Below are 21,476 nucleotides of genomic sequence, written 5' to 3' on the forward strand. Positions count from 1 at the left end.
ATGCCTAAATCTTAGAACCTTACACAGAATCCTGGAATCTGATACTCTTCTTATCAGAGACTCTGGAATAATCATCAGCAGCAGAATGACTGTTTCTCAAGGACCATTTAGGTGCCAGTTACCGGCCCAAGTCCTTGATTCATTAAACCTGAGACTCAGAGACCCACAGGCTGCTGGAATGTTGGTATCAGAGTCTCAGCTGCTACAGACAGCCCCACAGCGCCAGGCTAGGCACCCGGGCAGCCACCAATCACACCCCTCCTGGGTCACAGACTGTGCTGCTCAGGGCTCCAGGGTCCTCACAGAGCTGGGCACCCAAATGCCCCTGGGCTCACTCGAGCTGCCTCCTTCCCCCAAGCCAAAGGCCTCCAAGAGTCCAAGAGGGGAGCCAGGAACCAGGAAGCCAGGAGGCTGCTGAATCAGCAGCCCAGGGACCAGGTCCAGGCCTGGGCAGGAAGGGAGGGGGTCAGGCTGCAGGGCTGAGGCTGGGGGTCAGGTTCCTACCTGCTACTCCTCCTGGGGGGCTCCATGGGTCTGGACCTGTCCCGAGGGCAGGCCCCCTGGCCAGGGCGGTGCCTCCACTGTGTCACCACCCCCTCCTCCCCAGCCCTTCCCTAGAAGGAGGAACCAAGGAGGCGGGGCCAGGCCGGCTGGGCTCGGGGCCAGACTGCAACTGGAAACTTTGCTCCTTCCCCTGCTCCCCCAGGAGGGCTGGGAACTCCTAGTAAGAGGAAGCAGCTTTGAGAGCTTGAAGAGACTCCCCTGGGCCAAACCTCAGGCTGGTCTCACTACATGCACCTCTGTTGCAATCTCCCCAAGCACCCTGTCAAGAATGAGACGCAGAAACATTTAAGTAACTCGGCACAGGTAATAGAGCTAGTAAGTAGCGGAACCCCAAGGTCAGGATCTGTGTTCGCCATTCCCAAATCAGGACTCCATCCCCTTGGCCATATGGTTGCCCTGTAAATACAGAAACCTTTCCATAGAAGCTTTTCACAAACATTCTCATCTTCCACAGATTTAAAGAGACTCCGTGTGATGGTTATGTTAGGATGTTCCAGATCAAGTAAAATTCAAATCACCCATTTTGGGAAATCAAGATGAGGCCCTAGCCAATATTCTTGACCATTGCAATAAGCTCTCACTCTCTTCTGCATTGTTTTCTGGATTGGCCAAGAGAAATGCTCCCTGAACAGAAAAGCAAAAATCAGAAGAAATGCCATTCACAATCTAGAGGCTGTTCTAAGGAAATTGCCCCTCCTGACTTTACAGAGGGGGAAACTGAGGCCTGGAGAAGGGAAGAGTCTTACTAAAGTTCATACTGCCTGTGAGACTAGAATCCAGGTAGCCTGACTCCCCACCCACCTACCGCAGTAACCTCTCTCTCCTCCTTATGTGGGGGCTAGAGAAAGGAGAGAATTTGGAGGATTTGAAGGGTGTGAGGTTCCTGAAGAGTATCCCAGATCCAGCTCAGAGGGCTCCTGTCCTTTCATAGCCCCAGAGCCCAGGCCCCTGGCTGTTCTGAGCAGAAGGCGGCCCTGGGAGGGGCCAGGGGGCCAGTGATCTAGAAGGAATAGGAGCTGACAGGCCACAGGCCAGTCTTCCTGCCTTCCTGCTGGGGCAGCTGGTTCCTCTCAAGAAAGCCAAAGCTGCTGAGAGAGATTGGCCCTCCGGACCACCACAAAGTTGGCATCCGTGGGCCTTTCGTGGCCTCTTCTTCCTCAGCCCACCCCCTAAAGCCCCATGGTCCTTAGGCTTGGTCTCAGCCCCTGCTTTTTTTTTCTCTCTCTCTCCCTCAGCAACTCCCTTGGCCCTGTGGCAGTCACACCTTGTGCCCATTTTCAGTTACTGTCTTAAAAGTGGCTCCTGTGGCCCAAACATTCATCTTGGCCTGGCAGAAGTCAAGAAACATAAATTCTAGTTCTGGCCCTAAGGCTGATGCTGTGTGACCTTGGGCAAGCCCCTTCCCCTCTCTGGTGAGGCAAAGAGCTTACACTTTGGTGCCTGGCAGAGCTGGGTACAAATCCTGGCTCTACTACTTTTCCACTGGGTAACCCCTCTGAGGCTCGGTTTGTTCATCTGTAAAAGGTTGAGTGGCAACTCCTCTCTCACAGGTTTTTGTGAAGTTTCAATGATACAGATAGGCACATGCTGAAAAGTCTCAGTTGGAGCCTGAGAGACCATGGTCCTTCTGCCAGGGAGGTAGGGGAGGCTCTTGGGAAACCTGTTTGTTTCAGGCAGGGGAAGATTTCTAGGAAGATATCTTTCCATTTGGGCCACTCTTAGAATTCAGACATATCTGAGCCTGTTGGTGCAACTCATGTGATAATCCTCTAGGGGTTGAAGGGAAGGAATTAAGGGTGAGGAGCCTAACCCAACCACAGGGCACTGGCAGGGGAACGGATATGGCAGTGACTAAGGGCAGTCAATGTCCTGATCTCATGGAGCTCATATCCAAGTGAGAGGAGACAGACATTATTCAACCACTACTGGAATTAAACTGGGCAAAATTGGAGGTAGCAGGGGAGAGCGTTCCAGGAAGAGGAAACAACCTGGGCAAAGGATCTGAGGTGGTATTTCCAGGAACTTCAAGGCCAACATGGTTGACTGGAAAAAAGCAAAGGGGAGATTAGGGATATAGGCGGGGGGCCCAATCACGCAGAGTCCAGAAGCCGTGATAAGGTTTTAGTATTTATACTAAGAGGAATTTCGAAGCCTGTGGTTTGTGGATAGGCCTGGAGTGCAGAGTGTCTCTGAAGTCCCTTAAGTTGTATGAAAAACATGAGTATGAGTGCATTTCTTGGGAGAACATTGTTTTTATCAGATCCTCAGATGGGTGGGTCTGTGATCCCAAAAGGGCAGGGAAGCTCCTTTTATGATTCCATTCACTAACTGCCTGTCGGGCATCCCAGAACCTTCTGTGACCTTTCCCCGCCCCCGACCTCCAGGTGGTCTCAGCCTCCCCTCATATCTTCAACCTGTGCTCCACCCAGACAAAAGTGCCTGCAATTGTCTGCCACACTCTGCTCTCTGTCCTCACCTTTGCCTCTGCTCAGAAGACTCTTCCCCACCACCCTGCTCCCACTGCCATCTCTCCACCTCGTGAGAGATGGAGTCTGCTCAGAAGTGGTGCCCTCTGGGAACCTGACTCCCCCGCGTCCTTCCCACCCTGCGTTTCTCCAGCGCTGTCTGTTCACATGCTGTTTCCCCTTCTGGCCAAGAGCTTGGTGGGGACAGGGGCCATGTCTTATTCATTCCAGTGTTCCCAGCATCCGGCACAGGGCACCTAGTCACAAAGGTCAGCTGGTATTGGGAGCCAGACAAACCACACTGCGGTGGAAACTGCAAGACAGGCTGTTGGACACTAGAGGGCACTGTGGCCACTGGAATCCTGGCCTGCTGCTGGCACTGGCCAGGCCCACCCAGGCTGGTGCTGGGAAGAGGCAGGCAGGGAATCATGGAAACTCTACTCCTGGGTCCTGCAGCTCCTTGGCTCTGGGTCTGACTGACAAGGGTCCAGGCCCCAGTCTCCCAATATACCTTCTACCCCCTTTTCAAACTATTTCTCATGATAGCCCCATCCCACTCCAGATTCAGCTATGTGCTCAGTTGCTAAGTCATGTCCAATTCTCTGTGACCTCAGAGACTGTAAGCCTCCAGGCTCCTCTGCCCATGGGACTTCCCAGGCGAGAGTACTTGAGTGGGTTGCCATTTTCTCCTCCAGAGCATCTTCCTGACTCAGGAATCGAATCGAGCCTGTGTCACCTGCATTGGCAGGTAGATTCTTTACCACTTGAGCCACCTGGGAATTCCACAGATACAGCTATAGTTCTTCACAAATGCAGGTACCAAATGCTGCTCCCACAGCCCTGGCACACTTTTTGGCTCTGCCTGCAAAATGCTCCACTTCACCTCACCCCACCTCCATCCCTCACCAGTTCAGTCGCTCAGTTGTGTCCAACTCTGAGACCCCATGGACTGCAGCAAGCCAGGCCTCCCTGTCCATCACCAACTCCTGGGGCCTGATCAAACTCATGTCCATCGAGTTGGTGATGCCATCCAACCATCTTATCCTTTGTCATCCCCTTTTCCTCCTGCCTTCAATCTTTTCCAGCATCAGGGTCTTTTCCAATGAGTTAGTTCTTCACAGCAGGTGGACAAAGTATTGGAGCTTCAGCATCAGTCCTTCCAATGAATATTCAGGGTTGATTTCCTTTAAGATTGACTGGTTTGATCTCCTTGAAGTCCAAGGGACTCTCAAGAGTCTTCTCCAACACCATAGTTTGAAAGCATTAATTCTTCGGCACTCAGCTGTCTTTATAGTCCAACTCTCACATCCATACATGACTACTGGAAAAACCAGGCTAACTTCAACTCATCCACCAAGTCTCAGTTTAGAGGTCAGTTTGGAGAAGACTCCTTGACCCTCAGGCTGGGTTGGGTATACTTCTGAGGGTCTTCCACAGCACCCTATACTTCCTCTGTTAATTGTCTGTTTCCTTCTCTGTTTTCCTACCAGAGGGTGAGTTTCCTCACAGCAGGATTCTACTATTCATCACTGTATCAACCGCATTTAGTTTCACACATGTTGTATGCGAAACTAAACTAGCATGTTGTAGGTACTCAAGAATTATCTTTGAGTGAATGAATGACTAAAAGGATGGATGGATGGATAGGTAGATGGATGGATGACCTTGGGCAAATCATCTTACCTCTTAAGATTTTGGTTTCACCCCTCTGTAAAGTGGATCTAATCACCCCTACTTGGCAGAGCTGCCAGGAAGATTAAAGATAAAGGTGTGTGGAATGCTACCTAACAGTGCCTGATACATACTACATATTTTCTAAATCAAAGCATTTGTTAGGTTGAAAGAGGCTTTGTCCTGAGCCTGGGATGATCTCTCCCACTCAGGTTTACCATCTATGTGTGGAAGATAGCTTTAACAATAAGAAAACTATCATTTTTATTAAAAAATAACAAGAGCAACTGATATGTGCCAGACCTGAAATGGGCACTCCCCAAGGAAGTAGGGGGCAGCCGCCAGTCTCAGCCAGAGGATGGGAGGCCAGGGCCGAGGTCAGAGTCATGGGAATTGTGCCTGCTTCTGGAGAACAGTCATTATGCACACAGCTGGTTCCAAACTCCTTACTCATAGATGAAAACCTGTCTAAGGGGTCATTAATTCCCTCTGTAATTAATGTAAAAACAGCAGGGTTTGTATTAATGGAAAAGTAAGCTCAAGCGTCAAGCTGATAATATTGATAATGTATGCTTGTAGTTATATACTTCAGATAACTATAAATTCAGTCGCTGTACTAATAAAATGTGAAAATTCCTGATACAACGAAGAACTTGAGAATAGTTGTATCATGAGTGGTATTATGCCCGTTGTTCTGAGGCTATGAAAATCACCTTACACTGGGAGTGATGGTAATATCCATCATACACTTAAAAGCTGTTTTGGCACAAAATAAGAGGAAATTTTTAGATAAAATAGCATGTTGTGATTCAAGAACGTGGAACTTGAAAGCATAGTGAGCAAAGGTCGACTTGCATTAGAGTATGAACCACAACCTTGATGGATGAGCAAGCTGACAATAGTGGGCCTCTGAGTAGATTGCTCCCCAGGCTCTGACCTCGCTTGTGAACACATAAAAGCTGTGGGACTATAGAAGAAACACCAAGTCCTTAGTATTTGACCTCTACCTTTACCCACTCCTGGGCTTCCCAAGTGGCTCAGTGGTAAAGAATCTGCCTGTCAATGCAGGAGACACGGGAAATTCAGGTTTGATCCCTGGGTCAGGAAGATCCCCAGGAGAAGAGAATAGCAATCCACTCCAGTACTCCTGCCTGTAAAATCCCATGGACAGAGGAGCCTGGCGGGCTACAGTCCATGGGGTTGCAAAGAGTTGGACACAACTGAGCACGTACGGGCACACACTCACCCACCTCTAGGAGAATCCATTCCCACCTACAACCCCTTGTTGCCTCAATTTACCATAGGATGGACAAAAATGCTGCAGTCACCTGGGGGTGCGCCCCAGAGCTAGAAGGTCATATAACTTCAAGGTTGATGGCCACATCAGCCCACCTGAGAGCAGAGGAAGGCACTCCAGAGAGAGAAGTCAGTGACAAAAAGATGACAGGGACCAGGCAAGTCATGAAAGATGGAGAGAGACAGGCACGGGCTAGGGAGATGCAGAGAGAGAGGGGGCTGGGGTGGGGGGCAGTCTTGCTCCTTGACTTCTTGGTCCCATTTCCAGTTGGCATGAGGCCTGGCTATATGTCATTTACTGCTCTTAGATTCTGTGAGATGTAGTCTCACAACAGTCTCCCCCCTCCCCACCCTTTATTCTTGAGCATGTCTGAGTGGGTTTCAGTTCCCTGCAACAAAGTGTACCCAGACTAAGACAAGGGAAAATCGGGGATATAAGTGCAGGGCTTGCATAAGCAAAAACGCATAAAGAACACTTAGGTAGGGAGGGGTGAATACAATTACAAAGCGTTTGTGTTTGTTCACCCAAATGCTCCCTCATTTCCTGACACTTGCGACCACAAATATGTCCTACAGCTGCACACACACACATCAACATTCAGTGGACACCGAGACAAATACAGCAGCAACCAGATCTGCTTCTATACAGACAGCCTGCTAAGCAAGGACGCTGGCCAGCACGCAGCACTGTCCCTGTACTCCTCACACCCGCACAGACGTGGAGCCACACCAAGAACACAGCAGTGCTGCTTGCGAGGTGAGGGCCAGGAACTCAGGCTCAACTGGGCTCTCAGCAGCCTCCCTCCCCAGCTGCCAAGTGACTCATCCCCAGGGCTGCTAATTAAAGCCAGGACAGAGGGGACGGAGACAAGGGGAGGGGAAGAGAGAGAAGGCAAGTTTATTTTGGTGCCAACCAGGCATGCAGCCAGCTTAGGGGTCACCCACTTCCTGGGGCTGGGCCAAGAGGGGGCAGGGGAACATAAACAGGAACGAGAGGGAGAACCCCGTTACCTCTTCCTTCCCCTTGTGAGCTTCCTGGGAAAAGGTACGTTCTTTGGGAAAATTACCCATCTCCCTCCCCACCCCTACCCTCTTCCTTCATCCCACTATCAGAGTCAAGTGCTACCTCTTCCAGCCTCTTGTCCTTAGAACTGGCTTCTCATCAACAAACTCCCATTTTAGCTTGCCAGAGCTGGCTCATCTGTGTCTGTAGCCCACTTCCATCTCCACCATGGATCACCCAACACAAGACTGGTACATAGGGAATGCTCGGTACGTGCTTCTGGAATACAACTGGGTTAACTCTGGTATAGCTTGGTGACCACAACTCTGAATTTGTATTTGAGTTCTATGGGGGGGATAGATTATTTTAACTTTCTAAACCTTAGTTTTCTCACCTGTAAAGTGACTAAAATATATACTCTATAGGATTATTGTGAAGATGAAATGAGAAAACACAGGTGAAGTGCCCAGCATGGTGGCCAGCATATATGGACTTTACCTATCACCAGTAAGCACTGCTGCAGCTGATAAATCATAACCTACCTTGGGCCTAGGGCAGCAGCAATTACACAGAGCTAAGTTCCAAGCCTGGCTCCACCACACAGGACCTGGGGAGCTCAGACAAACCACATGAGTTCTCAGAGCACTGGCTCATATATAAAATGGGGATTTGCAATATGACACCATAAATTTACAGAAAAGATCTGAATCTGTCAAGGGGAGCCCAAGCTCTCAGAAGTAGCTTGATGCAATGCAGCAGCAAATTACTAAGGAGAGCAGGAGAAACATAGACCTGTAGGGCCAAAGGAGCCCAGGAGGGAGGAAGCAGTCTGGGCAGGCTAGGGCAGCCAGGGAAGGCTCACCAGAGTGCACAGGGCTGGAGTTGGGCCCACCGGAACCTGAGAGCACTGAGCAGGCGGTAAGTGACAAGGTTCCAGGCAAAGGAAGTGGTATCAACAAAGAGCTGGGCGGGGCCAGCGACCAGGCTGCACTGAACAGGAGGCCGCATGGAGGGAAGATTTGGAAGCAGCTGGGGCAGCTCTGGTGTCTGGTGGTGTCTTGGGCATGTGGGGGAGCCATGGAAGGTCTGTGAGGTCTCAGCCACCCCAGATTGCCAGGAGGTCAAAACAAGGAAGAATCTTTAGAAATTATCTAATCCAAGCTCCGGTTGGATAGATGGGGGCACTGAGGCCCAGAGTGGGAGGCCTCCTCTGGGAACAGAGCCAGCGCTGGCTCCTCCTCCCACTTCTCCTCCCAACAGCAGTGGCTCCGTTGCCATGGGGACGTCCCTGGCTCTGCGGGTGTCAACAGCTCCCCCACCCGCTCCCTCCTTCCCTAGCAACAGGCCACCTCCTCTGGCTCTCATCCTTGCTTGCCTGGCAACCCCAGCCTGGTGCCCAGGGCCCCCAAGTTCCAGCTTCACCCTCACTGCAGTGGCAGTGCCTCTAGGCCTGGGCTCCCTCCCCTTCTGGGTAGCAGGGGTATCAGCTCCCCCTGCCCCTCTGTTTTCAAGTTCTGTGCTCCACATTTCTCAAGCTTGAATATCCCATAAATGACAACGGATTGGGTTAGGCCTTGGCTAAGGGCACTACAATGTGTTGTACTACCATTTTATGCTGAGCATTGTTTTAAGTTCTCTCATTAACCCAAAGAAGTCAGAATTATTGTCCTCATTTTACAGATGAGGAAAATAAGGATCAGAGAAGCTGTAAGTGACTTTGCAAACAACACATAGCTAGGAGGCAGGCTCTGCTGAGCACTAGTGTGTGACCTTGAGCCATTGTCCATCCCTTTCTGGACCTGGATTTAAGGTATCTCTAGGTCTGACAACTTCTCATGGATCCACAGGAAGTCCAGGCACCTTCTTCTGCCCACAGCCCTCTCACAACACCAGCTGTTCAGCTCTAATTAGACTCCACACTTCCTCTGGCACCCCATACTTGAAAGCCCTCATGCCTGGGGCCTTGCCATAGTGGGTTTTCAACCCACTGACCCTACTCACTCCTTCTTGTTTCACTTTCACAACAGCCAAGGTCTAACTCCTTTACTTGATGTTTTTCTTCTACCCTCCTAACGTTTCCCCTCCACATACACAATGTTTATTAGATGAGGAAGGACCCTGGGGCTCCTGGGGGGAAATAGACCTGTTTAAAGTCACATAACTAGAAGGTGACCTGGCCATAAATGGAACCCTTTGCCCAGATCCAGTTGCTGCCCTTATGTTGCAGATCCCAGCCTCCCTCCTCTAACCTCCCCTGGCTCTCACTGATGAAAGAAGGTGTCTGTGACCCAGCCCCAACCAAACTAGTCCTTTGTTAAGGAGCTTTTAACATCTCCTTTCCTGCCCAGATCTGTTTTAGTCTGACCAACTGCCCCCACCTATCCCCCCTCCCCTCTGATGCCTGCTGGTTTCTTTTCCAAGGATGCCCTCCTTACACCAAATCCGTGTGTCAGTCCTCTATGACCCAGCTCAGACACTGCCTTCTCCAGGAAGCTTTCCCTGATGCCTAACTGAAGTGAGCTCAAGAATTTACACATGGGGCCTGAGAGCATCCTTAGATGACCCCAGCCAGCCCAGGTTCCAAGTTAAAGGATCTTCCCACCATGTTTACAAGATTTTGCCCCACGAGTGCTATTTTAGGCCAGCCCCTTCCACAGTCCAAGTTTAACCCTTGCTTCCACAGTTGCTGAGTCCTCAAGGTCCCTGTAGTCTCCTTGACTGTAGGTCCAGTGTGGATGTCGGGAAGCATATCTTAGTAAAACAAATGCCAGCTTTGGAAGCAGACAGCCCAGAGTGTGAGTCAGAGTGATGCCGCCCCGCCCCATTGCTCTTATTTCCTTGGGTAAGGCGCTGACCATCTGGGGAACCTCGTTTTCTTCATCTGTAACAATCCATGCCTAATGGGACTGTTGTGAGCATTGAATAAGATCATGTTCAGAGTTCTTAGTAGGTGAGGAGCAAATGATAGCTGTTACGACTACTAATACTAGGATGAGGATGAGATGGCTATTATCTGCAAGGCTGTTGAGAGCTCCTGCTGTGGTGGCTCAGCCATAAATTAGCTGCATGGCTGTGGGCAAAACCTATAACCAGCCTGAGCCTCAGTTTCCTCAACTGTAAAAGAATGATGATAAGGCCAACCCAGCTTCCACTTACAGTGTCGCTGGGAGGATCAAACGAAAGAAAGCCCCTGACAACTTCTGTGAGTCGTAAAGGGCCAACGTACACTATCATATGATATATGATTATGCTATTAAATGCCCTGAGCTATAGGTCCTCGGAACACCCGTGCTGGGAAGAGCTAGAGACGCCTTCCATCAGGTTCCTTGACAAGTCGCAGGCATATCAATGGGGCTGCCTAGGGGCCTGTGCTCAGAGTCAGCCCAAGTTGTCTTCTTCCAAACCCACAGTGGGGCACTGGAATCAGTGTTCTTTGCTAGACCAGTGCCTTCCTAAATGCTAGGACAGGTTGTACTCAGGCCATATTCTTTGGCTGCAGGCCGGGACTAATTGTGTCTCATCATATACCCCTTGCCTAGACACTGGGCCTGACTGTATCGATCACGCTTCCCACTTTCCTGTTGGCCCACGTGTGCTCCCATCCCACAGCTCGTACCTTGGCACAGGGCACCAGTGTGCTCATCCCGTACCCCCTGCCTGGGATGCTAGGACACAGCGTGTCTCATTAATGCACCTCCGTTTGAATGCTGGGATCCTCTGCCTCTCCCATATCCACTGCCTGGATGCCAGGACCTGGGCTGCTGCATATGGTTGGACAAGCTGTGCCTTGCACAAGGCTTTACAACCAAGAGGGCATGAGTTGGGGCTGAAATTCAACCTGTGCTCTGCTCACTGAGCCAGGAACCCTGGTGAGGGGCTGCAGGAGCCCAGTGGAAAGGGAACATTCCTCCAACTGATCCACTCAGTGGATTCTACTCTTCACATAGGTGCTGTGTATGTTAGTTGCAGCCCTGACTGGAACTGAGTGACCCATCTGATGCCTCTGCTGCTGGGATCCATCTCCTTTCAGAGGCCCACCCTTGGCCTGGATGCTGCCTAACTGGGCCGTATCCTGAGTCCCCTATCATTCCCACATGGTCCCTATCCTTGACACTTGTGTTTTCATGAAGCTTCTGATGGGTTAAGGCCTGGGAAATGTACTAATAGTTCTTGTCTCTATCCCAGTTTGACCCCCACCTCCTCAAATGGCAGATTGATCACACCCTGAAAACTCAGTGATGCTTGTAAGCCTTTTTCACCAAGCATGCAAAAAAAAAAAAAAATCCACTGGTTACCATAAGGTATATTTCTCATGTCTAGATTGTGTCACATCAAAAAGTCTATCCAAACCCCACTACTCAGGGCTAGTGCAGGCCAGGGTGCAGCACGAACGCCAGACAAGAGAAGCTCCATTTCCCTTGTGTCCCCTTCTCCTGGGAGGAGAGAGGGAGAAGGTTCCTGGTCCAGCTTTCCCACATGGGCCGCTCCAGTGTTCAGCCAAGCCCCCAAGTCAGTGAGGGTCAGAAAGACTAAGGAAGAGTTTTCAACCCCCTCCCCATGCTTGCCACATTCACCCTGGCCCTCCCACTCCATTCCATCCCCACCCCTAATACTAATGGGACAAAACCCCTGGAGTTGGCCCCCACCCTTCCCATGGATCCCAAAATGACAAACCAGAGGCCCCCACCCCACTCCCTGCCCCCACCCCAGTCCCTGCCCCATCTCCCAACTACTGCTAAAGAAAGGAGGTACTGACCTGACTGTTCTGGAATTCTCACCATCAGATCTGAAAGAGAAACACAGAAAAAAAACCAACAACAGTCAGTATATGCTCTACTCCTTTCCTCCCTCTGCTCTACACAGTGGCCTTGACACCTTTTACACATCATGAAAATGAGGGGTGGGCATTTCATGCAGAGAGAATAGCCAGTGCAGAGGCCATGAGATGGAGGAGGGGCTGGCCAGTTGTTGGGATAAGGAGGAGGAAAGTGTGGCAAGGGTGGAGTGAGTGAGGGGAAGAGTGGTTGGAGCTGAGGTCAAGGAAGTGCCAGGGACCAACAATGTTCTAGCTACTGGGTCATGGTGAGGAGCCCTCCTTGGAGTGGCTGCGGGCAGGGGCAGAGTCTGAGGTTTAAATCCAGAGAGATGGAGCCTCAGATACTGGCTCTGCCACTTACCAGCCCTGTGACCTGGACAAATCACCTCTTTGCTTGGAATCTGAGCCTCAGTCTCCCCACTTATAACACGAGCCAATCCCCGCAGGGCTGGTAGGATGATTAAGCCCTTTGGAACCCAGCAGACAAATGCCAGGTATTATTAACAACACAGAAAAGGCTTTGCCAATTGCCTGGTCCAACCTGCTTATTTTCCGGATGAAGAAAATGAGGCTGAGAGGGTGAGTGAGTCAGCTGCTGGGCTCCTTTCTACTACACTGGTCTGCCTTCTTCATTGTGAGGCCCCCTCAGAGGCAAAGGAAGGACAAGAGAAGAGAATAGCATTGGGGACACAGCTCTGAGGGGACTGAGAGAATGAGCGAAATCGGAACCACACCCCTCCGGCTACTCCTCCCTAAAAGACTGTGTGTGTGTGTGTGTGTAGGGGAGGGACACTGGGGCTGCCATTAGGGCTGGGGAGGAGGAGGAAGAAGAACCAGGGTGCTAGGAAGAAGTGGGGAGAGTGTGTGAAGCGACTTCCTTGTCCCCTTTCTGTCCTCTTCCTCCTTTTCTCCCCTCCCTCCCCACCCCCACCCCCACTTCGGAGGAGACAGAGATGAACACATCACAGGCTCTGTCCTCAGGTGAGAGAACCGAAAGCAAGAAGCAACCTGAGTGAGGACCTGAGTCAGGGGAGAGCCATCTATGCTGAGTGCAAAGTGAGAGGGACACGCGGGGAAGGGAGATGGGCTCAGCGTGAGTATCTGCTGGAAGAGTGAATGGAGCACCCACCGGCCAGGTAGGGCAGGCAAGCATCTGGTTGCAGGAGCACAGACAGTGGGTGAGGCCAGTGCTTCCAGTTCTGCTACTTACTAGCCATATAATCCCGGGGAAGGCACTGTCCGATGTCCCGCCTCAGCTTTCTCACTTGTAAAATGACATGACAGGGGAAGGGAGGGGGGCAGGAGGGTGGGGTGGCTGTGAGGTTCAGCCTGGCACAGTAGACAACAGTAGGTCCAATCTTTAGCCTCTGCAGCCCCCTAAAGGGACAGAGGATTAGGGCCATGGAGCACCTTTTCACATTTATTAAAACTTCCATCTCACCCTGCCACAACAAGATTGCTTCTGAGGCCTGGCTCAATCATTTGCAGGTACCAGATTGGATGGGCTTAATTCAATGACTCCCCAACTGTCGACAGAATGGAGGCTAAGCCCCTCAGTGTCTCTCCCTAACACGAACACTCTACTCTGGGCAGGCTGGTCTCCTCGCCACTCCACCCCAAAATCTCCAGCACACATGTATTCAATCTACTATATACCAGGCCCCGAGTCAGGAATACAAGCCCTCGAGTTGCTCACAGACTGGCCCCCTGCCTCGATCTACTTTAGGGCATAAGCCACATATATAGTCATCTGCACTGACACGTGAACAATCACTGGGCACCTACTATGTACCAGGCAAGGTGGCGGGCTCTCTTGACACATGACCTCCTTTGATCCTGCAAAGTGGGAATTACTCATCCACTTTTAAGATGATGAAACTGAGACTCACAGAAGTTGAAATGAGTTGCCCCATAGCACACAAGTAGGGGGGCCTGGCCTGGACCCCAGAGTTCTCAAAAGGCTTGGCTATACTAACTCCCATCCTCAAGAGTGATGCTCAATAAACAGTAACTGACTGAAGTCTATGAGTATAGTGACCATACTTTTTGGACCTAAGAAAGTGAAGTTGCTCAGTTGTGTCTGATTCTTTGAGACCCCATGGACTGTAGCCTGCCAGGCTCCTCCATCCATGGGATTTTCCAGGCAAGAATACTGGAGTGGGTTGCCATTTCCTTCTCCAGGGGATCTTCCAGACCCAGAGATCAAACCCAGGTCTCCCACATTACAGGCAGACTTTTTACCATCTGAGCCACCAGGGAATCCCTACTAAACCTAAAACTCAGGCATGTAGTGAGACCAAGGATTTTGACATTGCTGCTTCCAGGTACAAGGGGCAATCTGGCAGATGGGAGAATAAATGGCAAAATATTGACAGTCTTGAACCTTTGGGGGATGTATAGGGACAGCAGAGCAGAATAACTGAAAAAAAAATATAAGCCTTTGAAATGCCATACTGGGGTTTCTGCTCTCGCCTCTTGGATCCCCTGCCTCTCATCTTGCTCCTCCAAGTCATCTATAAAAAGTACCTGGGGAAGAAATAAGGTGCCCCTCTCCCAACAACCCACGATTACATAAACAAGGCTGTCCTCTGAGAGCTATGAGAAATGCATCAGAAACGAGATATGCAGTTACCTGAAAAAGAGAGACGGTTTCTTAACAGCATTTGGGCAACATGTCTACAAGATCAGTTGTCCAACAGAAAGGAGATTGGACACAAAGAGAAGGTACATATTTTTAAAGGAGACTTGAAGAGCTACTGTGTACAGGACTCTTCCCAGAAGCATCCTGAGGAGAAAGGGGTGTGCCCTGGTCCAGAGAAGCATCTTTAAAAGCTAAGAACCCGGCTTGGCACAGCCAGAGACCTCATCTCCCAAACATCAACTTGTCTAACTGCAAGTCTCTTCAATGGACAACAACCTTCTCTCACTGGCTGCCAAAGGAACATCTCTCAAGCACAAATCATGCATGTGTGCTAAGTTGCTTCAGTCATGTCTGACTCTTTGCGACCCCATGGACCATTGACTGCCAGGATCCTCTGTCCATTGGATTCTCCAGGCAAGAATACTGCAGTGGGTTGACATGCCCTCCTCCAGGGGATCTTCCCAACCCAGGGATTGAACCCGAGTCTCTTACGTCTCCTACACTGGCAGGCGGGTTCTTTACCACTAGGGCCACCTGGGAAGCCCAGTTTTCTTCAGTTGTATGATCAATTCTCCCCAAACTCTGTGAGAAGTGCATTTCTCCTCTCAATGCAATCTGACACATCCCATAATCCATCAGACTTTTTTTTTCCTTTGAGACACCGTCCTCACTGCAATCCAGACTGGTTGCCCTCCAGGCCTGCACAAAGTTGCACTAAGATCTCCTCCATCACTTTGGGATTCCCTTCAATTCTCTTCTGTGTTAATTTTCTGCTTCCTCAATTTCTTGGCCTTTTTTTTTCTGAGTTTATGCTTGCATTTTGCTGGAGCGCATTCTCCAGTGCTTCCTGAGAAAGGAGACCTAGGACATAAAATCTTTAGATCTCCTGTCTGAAAATGTCTTTATTATGCTCTCACCCTTGATTGATAATTCAACTCCGTACAGGTTTCTAGGTTGGAAATTATGGTCCTTCAGAATTTTGAGAATGTTGCTCCATTGTCTCCCAGCTTCCAGTGCTGCTATTGAGAAGTCCAATACCATTCTTTTTCCTGATCCTTAGTACATGATATGTTTTCTCTCTGGAAGCTTTTAGTTGCTATTGCTGTTCAGTTGCTTAGTTGTGTCGGAATCTTTGTGACCCCATGGACTGCAGCATGCCAGGCTTCCCTGTCCTTCACTATCTCCTGGAGTTAGCTCAAACTCACGTCCATTGAGTTGGTGACATCATCCAACCATCTCATCCTCTGCTGCCCCTTTCTCCTTTTGCCCTCAATCTTTCCCAGCATCAGGGTCTATCCCAATGAGTTGGCTCTTTGCATCAGGTGGCCAAAGTATTGGAGCTTCAGCTTCAGTCCTTCCAATTAATATTCAGGGTTGATTTCCTTTAGGATTGACTGGTTTGATCTCCTTGCTGTCCAAGGGATGCTTGGAGTCCCTTGGAAACTTTCAGAATCTTCTCTTTATTCTGCTATTCCAAAATTGTGCAGTGCTGTACCTTGGTGGGGGTCTTTTTATCATTTATTTTGCTGGTTACTCGGTGGGATTTTCATTCCTTTGGTTCTGAGACATGTTCTTTGATCCTTTCCTTCCTGCTGTTTCCTCCATACTCTATTTCCAGAACTCTTATTGTTGGATGTTGGAGTTCCTCAGCTGATCCTTCCATGCTCTCATCTTTTCTGTTGGCCATCTCTTCATCCTGTTTTTCTGCTTCCTAGGATACTTCCTCAACTTTTATTTTCTAATCCTTCGGCTGAAATTTTGAGTTGGCTCTCATTATCTTAAATTTCCCAGGTATCTTCTCCTCCCTTCATTACCTCTGCTCCAAGTTTTTTTGGCTTGTTTACTTTTTGGGTCATTCTTGCAGGTTGATGGTCTTCCTCAAATAGCTTTGCACTACCCGATCATCTCTGGCTACCTAAGCCTTTTTTTTTAATGTCAGTTACATTAAGGTTTAATTTACATAAAATGAAATATACCTATTTTAAGGGTCCTGAGCTGGTGAGTCCTGGTGATCGGTTCCCATGACACTAACAATCTCTGTGTGTAGGTGGAGCTGGCCAGGTGATGGGCTTCACTAGAGTGTTAATGGACTAAGAGCCTATTCTTTGGATGGAAGACTCCCAAATATCATCTTTAAGAGGCCTTTGTCTGGGGTCTTTCAGTTTCCCCAGAGAAGAATCCTTTTCTCTTGTGTGCTCCCGACTTTGGTGTCCTGAAGTAGGTAAGTGGAAGGAGGTTGGGGTTCCACTGTTTTGGGGGTGCAGGTCACTTTGCTTGCAGCCCTGTTTCACCCCCAGAGGCTCATAACTTCAATTTTGCCAAAGAATCACCCTCCATCTGCAGAGATGGAGCCAGTGGGGGCGTCCCTGACTGAATGGGGTTGGGGAAGAGCCAACATGGTCTGTTCACAGCCCTTCAATATTCTCCCTGTTTTTGGTTCTGTGCCTCATCCTACTCTCCATGCTTCATGGGACCTCTGATCCCCAAGCATTTCTGGGGCTCTCTGCATGGAATAGTTTACTTCTGGTTAGCATCCCAGACCTCATGTTTCTACCTTTTTTATTCCTTTACTCATATTTCAGTGGAATTTGTGAAAGCAGCAGAGATAAATAAGTTTATTCAACTTGTTGTATTTAACAGGAAGTTCCCCTTCTTATTCCAGCCAACTCTTATTCATCCTCCGTGACTCATTTAGGCAAGACCTTCTCCAGGAAGCTTATCTTAATATCCCCTCCTGGATGAGGAACCCCTCCTCTGTTCTCCCACAGGATCCTTTTCTTGCCTCTATCACAGCCCTGATCGAACTATTTTGAAAGTGTCCATTTCCAAGCCTGGCTCTCCCTGTATACTAGGATCTCCTGGCAGTCTGGGCCGTGTCTTAGTCATGCCTGTGCCCCAGTTCCCAGGGTCTGATCTACAGGGGTACACAGTAAATATGTGGGGATGGAATGAATGAATAAATGAATGACTATAAGTATGAATCAGACCTAGCCAGAGGGACCATCTAGAAAGGGAAATAAGCTGAACACAATTGTTCCTATACAAGACCAGTTCCCTAAAAGCTCTAAGTTCCCTAAAAGCTGTTATGTGCAAAGATGCCTACTGCAGTATGATTTAAACCAGTGAAAAAAACAGGCCCAGTGTCTATGCCCTACATTGAGAGGATGGTTAAGTACATTATGGTATATCAGTTGCCATTAAAAATGATGCTTCTAAAGAATATGCAATTACATGGGGAAATGTTCAAATGAACAAAGCAAGAAAAAATTGCACCTGCTGTATTATTTCAACCATATGAAAAGAATTCAGAGAATAAAGGAAATACATCAAATGTCCAGAGTAGCTGCTTCTGTGTGTTGTAATTATGGATAATGTTTTTCTCCTCTACTTTTCTAAATTTTCAAATGGAAGAATGTATTAAATGTATAATTTTTTAAAATGTCCTAAGAAATGAAGATAAGAATCCTGAAGTACTCATGAATAAAATATTGTGAAGAGGACCCAGGAAGGCTTTGGTCTTCACTGACCAGAGACACAGAAGGCCCAGTCCCTGCCCCCACTGCAAAGCAGGACCTAGTTCAGGAAGCCAAAGGAGGAGGATCATGGAGTTCAGCTTATTAAAAATTGCAATATCATAAGCTGTACTGGGAAACAGACGCTCCTACACCGGATAGCACACTTTAAAGGCCCCTTCCTGTGAGGTCAACGGTCTGTGGGGCAAGGGAATATGCCCATTAGGATCTCTGGCCTTTTCCCTTCTAGACTTCACTCAGGTACTCAGAATCCAGAATTTCCTGTCTATATTTTTTGAGCTGACTTGCAGGAATTGTGTGATCTTGTTATCCAGGTCCATCTGCTAGGGTGGCCAATGGGAAAGGAAAATAGTCAGGGCTTGTATGTGGGCTGGGATATCCATATACATCTCAAGGTTCCATTTGAGCTACAGGTGGTGAGAGAAGGGGAAAGGGCCAATGACCTCAACCGGTACCTTGTATGGGCCACATAAACATAAAAGCAGGCAAGTCCATAGGTCCCTAGGCCTCAACGTTGGCAGAAGGGCCTAGCTTTGAGTCTTAGACAGATCTGGGTTCAAATCTATTTATTTGCTGTAAACCATGGGTGAACCTCCCCTCTCTGAACCTCAGCTTCCTCAACTGTAAAATAGGTATACTAATTCCAATCCCAGAGAGTTGTTGCAAGGCTTACTGGGGGCACAATGGCTTAGAGGTTATGAGTACAGGTTTTGTGGTCAGACAGGTCAAGGTTTGAATCCTAGCTCTGCCCCTCCTAACTATATGATTTACATCTCTAAGACACAGTTTGTTTACCAATATGATAAAGATAATAACAGTACTGATAAAGTTGTTGGAAGGATTGCGGTTGTAATGAATACATAATAACATCAGAAAATGCTCAAATAAGAAGAGGCTGCTTAATAATGGGTACACAAAGATTGGCTACGGTAGGGCTGACTGGGCCTTCTGCACCCCCATCCTCCTGACCAGCTTTATTTTTCTCCATAGCACTTACCACTATTTGACATGTTTTGTATCTTCTTGTCTGTTTCTTTTCTGTCTCCACCCCCTATATTCACACACTAGAACGTGAGCTCCGCAGGGCAGAAATCTGTTTTGTTCACTGTTTCCAAGTGCCTGAAACAGTGAGAGAGTGAAGATGTTCCTCAACAGTCGAGTAGATATCCGCCATGTAGACAGGGGTATAACGTATTCTCAGCCAAGAGAACAGCCAGAATACAGGCATGGAACCACAAAGCCGTCCACTTTGCCAAGGGTATCCTAGACAGTTCTGTACAGTTTCAATGCAGGGTGAGGAAGGGAACAGAGTGGTTACAAAGATGAGTGGGACTGTGGCCTGACCCAAAGGAGCACGTGAGAGCTTTCCTAGACCACAAGTGGTGTGAAAACCAACTTGTGACAGCCAGGAAGTAGAAAAGCACTAGCGGAGAGGCAAAGATGCCTTCCAAGTTCGACTGACATCTAAATCATGATGATGTGGAAGGCCAAAGTTAAAACGTTTTGAAAGATAGTTCAGGTGGAGGGAAGACTCCTTTCTAAAGGGCAATCTGAGCCAGGAGTCAGACCTGCTGCTGCTGCTGCTAAGTCGCGTCAGTCGTGTCCGACCCTGTGCGACCCCATAGACGGCAGCCCACCAGGCTCCCCCATCCCTGGGATTCTCCAGGCAAGAACACTGGAGTGGGTTGCCATTGCCTTCTTCAATGCATGAAAGTGAAAAAATAAAGTGAAGTCGCTCAGTCGTGTCCGACTCCTAGCGACCCCATGGACTGCAGCCCACCAGGCCCCTCTGTCCATGGGATTTTCCAGGCAAGAGTACTGGAGTGGGTTGCCATTGCCTTCTCCAGGAATCAGACCTAGAAAAGACAAATAGGCAAGGACAGAAGTCATATGGAGGAGGTAATAGTGATATGCAAGAAAATCTTATAAGATTAATTAAAGAGAATAACAATTAGATGAACTCAGGACAAATCAGAAACCTTGTTGGATAACATGTTTAGCAACAGATCCACATGACACTGAATGGATCCACGTGATCCACAGGCCAAAATGGTGGTGGGGAAACAAAATGAAAGCCATGGTGGTTTCAGTTGCCAGTTATCTTTCTGTTGATGATTACTCTTCCTCTCGTCATTTGTTACCACTACTCACTGAAAAGTCCTGGAATGACAATGATGATGATGATGAAGATCGCTGTGTACTTCAAAGGAAATATTTGCCTATCCCTTTTCAAATTTCTTCTTCAGAAAATAAAGAGGCAATTATCGCTTTACATTTTTTATTTTAAAGAAAAAAAGACAGGCAGAAACTACAACAAAAACAGCACTGAACAAGAGTGTGAACTTCATTGTATAATTGCAGGGGAGGCCCTGGGGCTCGGCCTAAGGAGTGACAAGGGCAAATGCTGCTTTCTAACCTCCCTCTCCTTTCAATCACTGAAGCAGGCTTTATTTGGTCTTTAGTATTTCTGCCTTCTAATAATGCAAAAATGATAAAGTGATTATTAAGCACCTATAATGGTCCAGGACTTGTGTTATCTTCATAACAGCTGTGCAAGTTCATTATTATTCTTCTGATTGTATAGGTGTGAAAACTGGGCTCAGAGCAGTAATGTGATTTACCTAGAGTCACACAAATAATAATAAGTAGTGGAGTCGGGATTCAAGTCTATGTTTGTCTGATTCCAAAACCAGTGCTTTTCATTGCTACAGCTGTGGCTTCCTTCTGTCATGCCAGAGCTAGGTAGCACTTCGTTTCCCCCAGCTTGGCCTCTCTCCCTCAGCTGGCTCTGATACCCCCTCCACACCATAAGCATTCAGGGGGTGCTTCTGAAAGAGACAATACTTCAAGGATGGAAGGGGGCACCCAAAAGGGAAGGTGGGGCTAGGCACAGGTACTGCAGCCCAAAGCAGCTTAGCACTATGACAAAAAGAGAGAGAGAATGAAAATGAAACTGGCTCTCCAGCCCTCCCTTCTTCCTTCCCTCTGCTGGAGGCAGAAGGACGGAGGTTCAGCCATGATGGGAGAGAAAGTGGGCGGAAGGGAGAGCAGCGAGAGCAGCCTGCTATTGCAGAAGCCTCAGCTCAGCCTCAAAGCCCCCTCCTGTGCATTTGGGGCCTATCACTGGCCCACCTGCTCCCACTGCCTAAGCAAAGGAGGCCAGGCTGTTCTCCAAGCACCCACCCAATCCTGCCAAAGCACAGCTCACAGCAGACTCAGACCCTCTCAAGTCACAGTGAGGGCATCCTGAGAGATGGAGGGACAGGCCTGGGGGTTCAGAGGGAGGCAGTGGCAGGGTGGGGGTCAGAACCCACGTCTCCAGCCCCTCGGTGGAGGGCTTTCTTGACTGCAAGGTCTAGATGGCAGAGGTTCAGGAAAAGGAGCTCAGGAGACTGCCACAGGAATGCTCATGACAGGTCTAGAGCCAGAGGCAACACATGCCAAAATGAGGCCTACAGAGTTGGGTATTTTGGGGGTTGACTAATTA

General features: G+C 48.9%; 1 protein-coding gene and 1 long non-coding RNA gene across 12 annotated transcripts in view; one reads left to right on the top strand and one right to left on the bottom strand.

Moving 5' to 3' along the window:
* Positions 1-21,476, bottom strand: part of IQSEC2 (IQ motif and Sec7 domain ArfGEF 2) — a 78,078-nt gene that overhangs the window by 43,088 nt on the left and 13,514 nt on the right. For 4 of the 8 annotated variants that reach the window (XM_070784636.1, XM_070784637.1, XM_070784640.1 and 1 more), the window contains exon 2: positions 11,756-11,785. In XM_070784636.1, the coding sequence (XP_070640737.1) occupies positions 11,756-11,785 (30 nt within the window). Of the gene's footprint in view, positions 1-504; positions 659-7,861; positions 11,526-11,755; positions 11,786-21,476 lie in introns of those variants that run through there. The other 4 variants (XM_070784638.1, XM_070784639.1, XM_019956121.2 and 1 more) reach the window with 4 other exon arrangements.
* LOC139181382 (uncharacterized) overlaps positions 1-21,476 on the top strand; it is a 46,909-nt gene that overhangs the window by 22,830 nt on the left and 2,603 nt on the right. Inside the window, exon 4 of one of the 4 annotated variants that reach the window (XR_011565360.1) lies at positions 16,504-16,677. The exons of the other annotated variants lie outside the window; for them this stretch is intronic. This is a non-coding gene — a long non-coding RNA (uncharacterized lncRNA). The remainder of the gene's footprint in view (positions 1-16,503; positions 16,678-21,476) is intronic. 4 annotated transcript variants of the gene reach the window in all.

This window comes from Bos indicus, chromosome X, assembly GCF_029378745.1.
Source record: "Bos indicus isolate NIAB-ARS_2022 breed Sahiwal x Tharparkar chromosome X, NIAB-ARS_B.indTharparkar_mat_pri_1.0, whole genome shotgun sequence".
Taxonomy (NCBI): domain Eukaryota; kingdom Metazoa; phylum Chordata; class Mammalia; order Artiodactyla; family Bovidae; genus Bos; species Bos indicus.